General features: G+C 54.1%; 1 protein-coding gene across 9 annotated transcripts in view; it reads left to right on the plus strand.

The window, feature by feature from the left end:
- The window catches only part of NCAM1 (neural cell adhesion molecule 1), an 83,554-nt gene extending 74,846 nt beyond the window's left edge, over positions 1-8,708 (plus strand). For 4 of the 9 annotated variants that reach the window (XM_030291003.4, XM_072918275.1, XM_030291005.4 and 1 more), the window contains 4 exons: positions 1,615-1,822; positions 3,090-3,206; positions 4,138-4,890; positions 5,934-8,708. In XM_030291003.4, coding sequence (XP_030146863.4) covers positions 1,615-1,822; positions 3,090-3,206; positions 4,138-4,890; positions 5,934-6,048 — 1,193 coding nt within the window. In that variant the 3' untranslated portion in view covers positions 6,049-8,708. Of the gene's footprint in view, positions 1-1,614; positions 1,823-3,089; positions 3,307-4,137; positions 4,891-5,933 lie in introns of those variants that run through there. The other 5 variants (XM_072918276.1, XM_041720951.2, XM_041720953.2 and 2 more) reach the window with 3 other exon arrangements.
- Positions 8,709-11,316: the final 2,608 nt, after the last annotated feature.

Below are 11,316 nucleotides of genomic sequence, written 5' to 3' on the forward strand. Positions count from 1 at the left end.
CCAGCAAACCCTTTAGGGATATCTAAATATTAGTTTCATTAAATACAACATAAATCCAGCTACAGGATGAAGAGAATCGTTCTACAAAGTATTTGGAGATCAATTTAATTTAATCAGATGGGACAGTCTGTGAAAAGAATAATCTCCACTATGATTCCTGCATTTTGTAGGAGCAGCAAAATTCCTTTACAAGGAAAAAGAAGGGCAGCACCAAGAGCCTCCCAAGCCCACGGGATCATGGAGGATTTTTGTATTATGTTTCCTTACTGGGGGATATCAATCCATGCCATGAATTAGGATTGATGAAACCACAACTAATGGAAAAGGTTCAAAAATTCCTGCAGATTGCAGGGCTCCCTTCCCAGCCTAGAAACCCAAACTGCAGGCAGTTACCTTGGCCCAGTTTCCCTGTCTGAGGTGTGACATCTCAGAACAGCACAAGAACAGGGACATTCCTCTGCAGGCTGCCCTGGTTCCCCCAGCTCCATCCTCCTCCTCCCGGGGCAGAGGAGCAGGGCAGGGCTGCAGGGGAGAGCACGGGGGGAGTTGGTACCTGCTCTGGGGGAGCACGGGGGTCTGTGCCTGTCACAGCAGGAATCTGGGGGGTGGCAGCTCCTGGAAAAGCTGAGCGGGGGAGAGGAGGCAAAGAGCAGCACTCTGGTGTGAGTGGAGTTTTCCAGAAGGGGAATATTCCAGCTCTGGATGGGGAGTGTGACACAGCTCCAGGAGCACCTCAGTTATTGAATCATCCGCCCAAGGGTCCTGAGCACACCCAGAGGGGGAAATCCCTGCCCTCCTGACTCCCTGCAGGCACCAGAGGGTGGTGAACTCACATCACCATGTGGGACAATGTTCTGCTCGCCAGGGGCTGGGCTTGTGACGCCAGTGCCTCACAATGGTTTTTTGCACTTGTCCTGCTGGAAGCTGCATTCCTTGGTCCATCTCGGGGTCACAAAATGAAACAACGCCTCTCTGCCTCCTGTTTTTAACCAGCCAAATGCGTGGCAGAGGCTGTGGCTCTGTCTGGAGCCCTGGGAAGGATCTGAGTGGGGGATCAAGGGGCTCTGCTGGGGGTTCTGCAGAGCAAAGATCCCAAGGGTTTGGGGCTCCAGGGGCTGGGGTGGTGAGAGGCTGGGGAGCCACGAGCAGGGTCTGCAGAGCTGGGTCCCACCTGAGCTCCAGGCAGGGCTGGAACTCAGTTCAACCCCCTCAGGGGCTCACCAGCACTGAGCATCGCCCAGTGATTCGTATCCCACCAGGAAAAACCCTGCTGCAGAGCCTGGCCTCTGCTCCCACTGCTCCTTGGGCCAGGCCTGGGCCGTGCCAGGGCCACGCTGGACCTTCCTCTTGAGGAGGAGGAGGAAGAGGGAAGCAGGAGCCCTGCCTGTGTGCACAGCAGGGATTCTGCTGTTTGCTTCCCCCAGCAGGGATGGGAAAAGCCCCAGCAGGGCCATCCTTTCAGGCAGGTTGTCTGTAGGATGAAGCACTGGTTGTTGCACAGGGTGCAGAGGGTGGCCTTCTAAAAAAGCAACCTAAGTGCAGCCAAATCTGAGCCCTGAAGCCCCAAATTTTAACCTGAACGCCTTCTCTTCTTCTCTCCCTCGGTCTCTGAAGCCAGCACTAGCCCTGCCGCGGGCCTGGGCACTGCTGCCATCATTGGCATCCTCGTGGTGGTCTTCGTGGCGCTGCTGGTGGCCGTGGACATCACCTGCTACTTCCTGAACAAGTGTGGGCTGCTGATGTGCATCGCCGTCAACCTGTGCGGCAAGTCCGGCCCGGGGGCCAAGGGCAAGGACATGGAGGAGGGCAAGGCGGCCTTCTCGTGAGTACTGCCCCAGACCCCCCCTCTGTGCCCCCCTGGCAGCAGAGGAGCTGCCCCAGGGAGGAGGGACCCTCAGCTCTGGGGGGAGGGGGCTGCTGCTCTGTTGGGGCTTGCAGGGAGGGTTTTGGAGTTGTTCCTCTGGGGGTTTTGTCTCCTTCTGTTGGTAGCCATCAGATGGATGGCCTCAGTGCTGGACACCCCAGTTCTGGACACCCCAGTTATGGACACCCCAGTGCTGGACATCCCAGTGCTGGGCACCCCAGTGCTGGACATTCCAGTGCTGGACATCCCAGTGCTGGACACCCCAATCATCCCAGTGCTGATCATACCAGTTCTGGACATCCCAGTCACCCCAGTGCTGGGCACCCCAGTCACCCCAGTGCTGGACATCCCAGTTATGGACACCCTATTTATGGACATCCCAGTGCTGGACACCCCAGTTCTGCACATCCCAGTCCCCCCAGTGCTGGACACCCCAGTCACCTCAGTGCTGGACATCCCAGTTCTGGACATCCCAGTGCTGGACACCCCAATCATCCCAGTGCTGATCATAGCAGTTCTGGACATCCCAGTCACCCCAGTGCTGGACACCCCAGTCACCCCAGCGCTGGACATCCCAGTTATGGACATCCCAGCGCTGGACATCCCAGTTATGGACATCCCAGTGCTGGACATCCCAGTGCTGGGCACCCCAGGGCTGGACACCCCAGTTCTGGACATCCCAGTGCTGGACACCCCAATCATCCCAGTGCTGATCATACCAGTTCTGGACATCCCAGTCACCCCAGTGCTGGGCGCCCCAGTTCTGGACATCCCAGTGCTGGACATCCCAGTGCTGGACACCCCAATCATCCCAGTGCTGATCATACCAGTTCTGGATGTCCCAGTCACCCCAGTGCTGGACATCCCAGTCACCCCAATTCTGGACATCCCAGTCACCCCAGTTCTGGACACCCCAGTCATCCCAGTACTGGACACCCCAGTTCTGGACACCCCAGTCACTCCAGTTCTGGCCACCCCAGTCACTCCAGTTCTGGCCACCCCAGTGCTGGACACCCCAGTCACTCCAGTTCTGGATACCCCAGTCACCCCAGCGCTGGGCAGCACCCGGAGCTTTGTCCAGGACCTGGATGTAAGGAGGTGACCCCGGGAGCGCTCTGTGCCAGCCCCGTGGCCGTGTGCCGCCCTGGCCGTGTGCCACCCTGGCCGTGTGCAGGCTGGCTGTGCAGGAGCAGCCATCACTCCCCATGCCCTTCCCTCATTGCAGGAAGGACGAGTCCAAGGAGCCCATCGTGGAGGTGCGGACGGAGGAGGAGAGGACCCCCAACCACGATGGGGGGAAGCACACGGAGCCCAACGAGACCACCCCGCTGACAGAGCCAGAGTATGTGGCCTTAGGCAGCCCTAGCACAGGGTCACTGCATTGCCCTCAGCTGCCCTAATCCCTCAGGAACACCAGTTAGGGCAGGAAGAGAGGAAGAAAGGTAAAATCTCCACGTGCCAGTGAGGAAGTGCCTCCTCCCAAGCTTCAGTGGTTGCTGTTCCCAGCACTGGAAGGGAAAGGGGAAGGAAGCAGTGTTCCCTGAAGGGCTCTGGGCCCTGTGGAGATCCAGCACTGTCCGGGCTCGCTGCAAAGGATCCAGAGCAGAAGCAGCCCCAGCTGGCAGCGAGCCCTGTCCCAGCAGTGCTGGCTGAGAGCCTGAAGCCGTGGGGAGGGAGAGATCCTCCCCAGAGCTGGCCCTGGATGTGGAGTCACAGCAGGGCTGAGCATTCTGAGAGAGCTGAGGGCTGGACGGGCCCGAGTGCGCGTTGGTGTGTGAGAACAGAGGTCAGGAGTGAGGGGCTGTGCAGGCCTTCAGCCAAACCTGCGGCAGCAGGACAGGACGAGGAGAGAGGCCGGAGCCAGGGTCCCAGCTGGCACCGGGCTGTGTTGGTGCAGGTGGCACAGGGCTGCGGGCTCGGGGTTGGCAGAGCTGCCTGGAGAGGTCAAGAGAGACAGGCTGACGGGAGAGTTTGGGGGAGAAGAGTCTCTGCAAGCTGACAGGATCCCATTTGCCTCAGCCCCACGTCAACAAACCATTCCTGCAGGTCACATCCTCTTGGCTTTTTTCTCCTCCTCGGCCATCCCAGCCTCGCTCCCTTTGCATGTGTGACCTCTGCACGTCTCTGCTCCTGAGTCCCTCTCCACGTGTCGTGTGTGTGCTGTCCTCACTCTCCCTCTCTGCCCCCTCTCCCTGCTGTCGTTTCGGGCCTTCATTGTCTCTTTCTCTCTCTTTCTCCTCTCTCTCTCTCTTGTCCCCGTGTCCCCCTCGCAGGCACCCCGCCGACACCGCGGCCACCGTGGAGGACATGCTGCCTTCTGTCACCACGGGCACCACTAACTCTGACACTATCACTGAAACCTTTGCCACTGCCCAGAACAGCCCCACCAGCGAGACCACCACGCTGACCTCCAGCATTGCCCCGCCGGCCGCGGCCGCTCCCGACGCCAGCGCCGCCGGCTCCGGCCAGGCCACCCCGGCCAAAGGCGCGGCCGCCGCCCCGGCATCATCACCACCGCCCTCCTCCACCCCCAAAGTGGCCCCTCTTGTTGATCTCAGCGACACCCCCAGCTCTGCTCCGGCCACCAGTAATTTATCGTCAAGTGTCCTGCCGGGGCAGGCCGTGCTCAGCCCCAGCGCCGCCGCGGCCGACGCCGCCAAAGCCGGGAACAAGCCGGCCGCCCCCGGCCCTGCCGGCCTGACCAGCCCCGCGGCTCCCGCAGAGCCCAAGCAGGAGGTGGCCAAGAGCCCCGAGAAGGAGCCCGTGCAGCCCAGCACGGTGAAGAGCCCAGCAGAGACCCCCAAGAACCCGAGCAACGCCAAGAGCGAGGCTGCCTCGGGCAGCGCCGCCAACCCCTCGCAGAACGAGGACTTTAAAATGGACGAAGGGACCTTCAAGCCACCAGACATTGACCTTGCCAAGGATGTTTTTGCAGCTCTTGGCACTGCTACTCCTCCTGCTGCCAGCGGGGCTGGTGGGCAAGCCCCCGAGCCGGCTGCAGACAGCTCTGCCCCTGCAAAGACCGAGTACGGCCACCTTTACTCTTGTCTTGGTTGTGTGCTGTGTCCCTCGTGCCCTGGTGCTCGTGCTGTGTCCTCTGTTGGGTGTTCTCTTGACTAATCTCACTGTTCCCTTAGCCCACCAACTCACCCGAGAGCCCACGGGGCTTGGCCTGGAAGGTGCCAGGAGGAGAGCAGGAGTAGTGCCAGGGGGGCAGAGGAAGGGAAGCTGGGAATCGATCAGGGATGTGTTGTTCTTCGGGCTCTTGGGCAGCTTTGTCTGTCCTGGGTTATTCCTTCATAAGCAAGAGCAGAAATAGCCCAGTTTGGTGCAAAGAGCTCTTCTCAGAGTGCTCAATGATCACAGCCCCCAAATCCCATCTCCTGCAGGTCAGGGGAGCCTCAGGGCTCACTCAGGGTCAGGCTGGGCAGCAAGCAGTGCCCCGTGGAAGGGTGACAGCGCTGAGACCTCTGGAGTTGTCCCCAAGCTGGCAGGAAGGAGGCAGGGGCAGAATGAGCCTGGCTGAGAGAGGAGGGAGCACCCTGAGCTGGGCAGGAGAGAGAGAACAGCACCTGGGGGCTGGGGGAGGGTCCCAGCTGTGCTGCAGATGTTGGACTCTGCCTGGGCTGGCAGTTGTCACCTCTGGGGTGTGAGAATGTCTGTGGCAGAATTTCTGTCTTCTGTGTTCCCCTTTCTGCAGCAGCCCGGGGATTTCAGGACTGGCTTCCCGTAGGAACACCAAAAAACGGGATTGCTGCTAGATTGTTGGGAGTTGGGGTGCCGAAATCCTTCTGCAGCTGTGTCAGGTTTCCTTGCTGCTCCTTTTTGCAGCCCTGCAGCTGAGCCCTGAGCCAGGCCAGGGCAGGAAAAGCCAAAAAAAAGTTAGTCTAGATGTAAATGAAGCAGGGTGTGGGAGCTGAGCTGGGTTCTCCTTAGCTGTGCCTCAGGAAATGCTGGTGTTGCTCTCCCAGAGAGATCTTTCCCAGCCAAGCACTCTTTCCCTGGGCTAACTCAGGCCAGGCTGCCTTTCCGTGCCTCTAAACCCTGTCCTTGTGGTGCTTCTCCCCAGGAAAATGCCAGCAGAGGACAAAGGCGCCGTGCAGGACAGCAAGAGCCCCCCCGCAGAAGTGAAGACGGTGCCCAACGAAGCCACACAAACAAACGAGAACGAGAGCAAAGCATGATCAGCACCGGCAGAGGGGACGGCAGAAATCTTCACCCGAGCATTGAAATCACAACCCACACACCCATCTCATTCCTCTAGTGTCTGTTGCCTTTTTTTAAAACAAAAACAAACAAACCAACCAGAAAAAATGCATAAATGGGGGGAGGGAGGGAATGTCTCTTTTTTCCTTTTCTTTTTTTTTTGTTTTTTTTTTCTCTTCTTCTTCTCCTTTTGGTTTTGGCTTGTTATTTTTTTATTTGTTTTGTTTTGAGTTCTGTTTTTTGCTTTCTTTGAGATTTCTAGAAAGGTTCTATTTGTTGTGCACTTGCTTTTAAAAAGTAAAACATGTTAAAAACAGGGTTAAACCCGTCACCAAATCAGGGCTCAGCTGGCCCTGTGTATATCCAAACAAGCAAACACTGCAATGTTTGGTTGCAGTGCGGTTGGGAAGCTCAAAATCAAGCAGTCCTAGACAAAAAAAAAATCACAAAAAAGACAAAAAAAAAAGAAAAGAGACCCTGTTGTTTCCTTTGTTAGTATAGCAGAGATAACCACTGTGCTGCTGGGCACAGCTGGTGCTTAAAGAACAAAGTCCACAATTTATTTTTATACTTTTCAGTCGAGTTTGAAATATGTAAAGCCTCATAAATAAGTTATCATTTCTGTTCACCTTGTATCTGGTCAGTATGCAAAGTGTCTCGAGCTCTTTGTGACTGAATCCTGCTCGCCACGTTAGACCTTTATTTGGGGTTTGTTATTATTATTATTATCTATTTTTTCGGAAGAATGCCAAAATTGCAGCTTTGGGGGATGTATTTCAATTTGCAGTATTCAGACTCTACATTTCTTTTCCAATTTTACGTTCCAATTTTTTTTTGTTGGTTATTTTTTTTTTTTGTTTTGGCCAACTTTGGTTCTTTCCAGTGTTTACAATTGACAGATATTTTTTTAACTTTTGTTGTGTTGAAATGGATGTGTAAAATAGCTGCCTTTTTTTTCTTTTTTCTTTTTTTTTCTTTTTTTCTTTGGGTTTTTCAGTCAATCCAGTCCTGTAGACACTAGGGTAGCAGCATGCTTGCTTTGCAAAGGGAGACATTTTCAACCATGGATGTTTACAGTAGTCGTTTCCCCTTTTCTCTTTTCTTAATTATTGTTATTATTATTATTATTGTTATTATTATTATTATTATTTCTTACTGGAGTAAGAAGAAAAAAAGCGATGCTGGGGTTCGGTTTGGGGTTTTTTTGGGGGGTGGGGGTGTTCAAACCAGTTGCCACCAGTCAAGGGCTCTCTCCAGCAGCCCCCAAATCTGTTTGGGGTGAGGGGGTTGCTGGAGAAAATCCTTCTGGGCTTAAATTTAGTTTGGAGTCCCTCGCTGGGCCTGGGCCTGACTGCATAAGAGAAATCTCATCTCTGCTTTTTTAGGACATTCTCAATCCCTTTCCTTCACGGAGCCCTCCCAAGCTCTGAGGAGCACAGGGGGGGTTGGACAGTTTGGGCTGGTCTGGCTCAGGTGTGGGACCAAATCAAATTCTCCTGATTGTGGCAGAGAATTCCGGGTGCAGGAAATCCCCGTTTCAGGAAATCCCAATTTCAGCAGTTCCAGTTTTGGCAAATTCCACTTTTGGCAAATTCCAGTTTTGGCAAATACCAGTTTCAGTAAACACCAGTTTCAGAAAATCCCAATTTCAGCAAATCCCAGTTTTGGCAAATATTAGTTTCAGTAAACACCAATTTCAGAAAATACCAGTTTCAGAAAATCCCAATTTCAGCAAATCCCAGTTTCAGCAAGTATCAGTTTCAGTAAACACCAATTTCAGAAAATATCCATTTCAGTAAATACCAGTTTCAGAAAACACCGATTTCAGAAAATTCCAGTTTTGGAAAATACCAGTTTCAGAAAATATCCATTTCATAAAATCCCAATTCCAGTAAATTCCAATTTCAGCAAATTCCAGTTTCAGAAAATAACAGTTTCAGTAAACACCAGTTTCAGTAAACAACAATTTCAGAAAATACCGATTTCAGTAAATAGCAATTTCAATATATCCCAATTTTGGAAAATTCTGATTGCAGAAAATCCCAATTTCAGGAAATCCCAATTTCAGGAAATCCCAATTTCAGAAAATTCTGATTTTTTTTCCCCAAAGATGCTGGGCAGGTTCCAGACCCTTCCTGCAGGTGCAGCTCCAGCAGGAGCTCCTGGGGTTCCTCGTGGGATATCCTGGGCATCCCCAGAGCTGGGCAAGGGCTGAGAACATTAAATTATGGAAAAAATCAAATTATGCATGGGGGAGAGCTGATCAGTGGGATCAGCTGAAAAATTAAAAATTATGGATGGGGGAGAGCTGATCAATGGGATTTATTATCAGGAATCGTGGGGCAACACTGGGATTTGGGGTGAAAAGGAGCTTTGAGCAGAAGGAAAGCAGAGGAGTGTAGGGAGAGACCAGCCCATTGTATAGAGATGTTCTTCCTGTTGGGGTTTTGGGTATTATTTCCTCTTTTTTTTTTTTTTAATTTTAATTTTATTTTATTTTCCCTTTTCTTTTTTTTTTTTTTTTTTTTTTTTGAATTCTACTTTAGATCTGCAAGCTTGTGCACTGTGGGTGCGTGACTATTTTAGTGTGAACCGTGTTTTTTGTCATAGTATTGAAATAATAAAAGCTTCAACATAGTTTGGATGTGGAAGGTGTAGCGCTAGTTCAGATTTGAGAAACAAAAATAAAAATATTCAGGAATTGAAATAATTTAAAAGCAAACAGAAAGAGAACAACTCTTAGGAAGAGCAGGAGCTGTTAAATGAGAGAAGCAGGCCGAGGTGGCTCAGAAGGAGGAGGGCTGTGGGGGCTGTGTCCTTGTGTTCCTTGGGAATGTTCGCCCTGTTCCAGTGGCATCCCACCATTTCCAGCTGTGAGAAATGCTCTTGCCATTTGCTGGCTGTGGGGTTTTCTGCGTTTTGTCTCGCTCAGCTCCTGGGGTGCACGGGGAGGGTGTTGGGGCAGGATTTTGGGCAGGATGGGGCACCTCAGTCCCGAGGATTCCTCTCTTTTCCCCAGAAAACGAGTCCATGAAGGCAGCTGGGCAGCACTGGTGCCTCCGTCCCACAGTTTGTCCCTTTTTGTGCCGAATTCTGGCTGGCTCTGTCACCTGTGTGCTGTCACCCCCAAAGCTGGTAGGAAACACCACCGACCCCCAAAAACTGCCCAGGGACCCCCAGCAGCACCTGCCAGGTGGGTTTGGGGGAGCTGCCCCACCTGGATTGGCGTTTTTGTCCCAAAAGGGAACAAGCTCAGAGCCCAGCCCAGCGCCCGGTGACAGTCTGGGGGTGGCACTGCCTGGGCTTGAAGGTCCCTTCTAGCCCAAAGCTCTGCTTTTTGGGGGTAGAAGCTCTGCTTTGGGGTGGGTGGATGAAGTTCCTTTCCTCCCCACACCTGGGCTGGGCTTCCATCGCCCCCAACAGCCAAGGATTTCAGATTCCATCTCCACCTGCCCCCATCCCAGCCAGCTGCAGCCTCAGGGCTGGGATCTGTCCCCTCGGGGGGACCACCTGAGGGTGGTGGCACTGCCGTGGCTGCTTGGCTGCTCCGGGCTGGTGGCACTGCCATGGCTCCATGTGTCCATCCCCAGGGTTGGTGGCACTGCTGTCTATCCCCGGGGTTGGTGGCACTGCCATGGCTCTGTGTGTCCATCCCAGGGTTGGTGGCACTGCCATGGCTGCTCTGGGGTTGGTGGCACTGCCATGGCTCTGTGTGCCCATCCCTGGGGTTGGTGGCACTACCATGGCTCAGTGTGTCCATCTCCAGCGTCGGTGGCACTGCTGTCTATCCCTAGGGTTGGTGGCACTGCCATGGCTCTGTGTGTCTATCCCAGGGTTGGTGGCACTGCCATGGCTCCGTGTGCCCATCCCAGGGTTGCTGGCACTGCCATGGCTCTGTGTGCCCATCCCCGGGGCTGGTGGCACTGCCATGGCTCCGTGTGTCCATCCCTGGGGTTGGTGGCACTGATGTCTATCCTCAGGGTTGGTGGCACTGCCATGGCTGCTCTGGGGCTGGTGGCACTGCCATGGCTCTGTGTGTCCATCCCTGGGTTGGTGGCACTGCCATGGCTCCATGTGTCCATCCCGGGAGTTGGTGGCACTGCCATGGCTCTGTGTCCATCCCCGGGGTTGGTGGCACTGCCATGGCTGCTCTGGGGTTGGTGGCACTGCCATGGCTCCGTGTGCCCATCCTCGGGGCTGGTGGCACTTCCATGGCTCTGTGTGTCTATTCCTGGGGTTGGTGGCACTGCCATGGCTCCGTGTGCCCATCCCCGGGGCTGGTGGCACTGCTGCCCTTCCCAGGGGTTGGTGGCACTGCCATGGCTTTTATGTGTCCATCCCAGGGTTGGTGGCACTGCCATGGCTGCTCTGGGGCTGGTGGCACTGCCGTGGCTCCGTGTGCCCATCCCAGGGGTTGGTGGCACTGCCATGGCTCCGTGTGTCCATCCCAGGGGTTGGTGGCACTGCCATGGCTCCGTGTGTCCATCCCAGGGGCTGGTGGCACTGCCATGGCTCTGTGTGCCCATCCCCAGGGTTGGTGGCACTGCCATGGCTCCATGTGCCCATCCCCGGGGCTGGTGGCACTGCTGTCCATCCCCAGGGCTGCTGGCACTGCCGTGGCTGCCCCTGCCCGTCCCCAGTGCCACAGGAGCGCTGCCATCTCGTGCTGCTCCATCCGTACCGGTGACAATCGTGTGTCCCGCCCGTCAGCTTCCCGAGTGGCGTCGTCTTTCCACACTTTTCTGTGGAGCCTTCCAGCCCCACGTCTTTCCCACCAGGCTGTTTTGGTAGTTGTTCTCAGCCCCTCCATGGCCATCCTTCCCCAGCATTCCCTACTTTTGGGGGCCTTCTATCTTGTTAAAAAAAGAAAAAAACAAAAAATCTTTTTACCGAGTGAAACATCGACTCCACCTTTATCCCCATTCTCACTGGTGTAAATACTGATACTAACTGAGGATTTTGACTTTGCATTCTGTCAGAATACTGTGTTCAAATAAAAACTACAAAAAAAAAAAAAAAAAAAAAAAGTGATGCCTGCAGTCTGCCTTTCTTCAGCTGCTCTGCCTGGTCCTGCTGCTCATCCCACCTGAGTGGCACTAGAAGCACTTTCAGCTTTATTTCTTTGTCCCTCTATATTTATTTACTTATTTCCTGGAGGTAACAAACACGAAAATTTGGTTTCACAGCTCCTGGGAAGCTTTTTCCCCCCCAAAAAAGGCACTTTTCTGTTGCCTGGCTGTGGAAAG

Source organism: Taeniopygia guttata, chromosome 24, assembly GCF_048771995.1.
Source record: "Taeniopygia guttata chromosome 24, bTaeGut7.mat, whole genome shotgun sequence".
NCBI lineage: Eukaryota > Metazoa > Chordata > Aves > Passeriformes > Estrildidae > Taeniopygia > Taeniopygia guttata.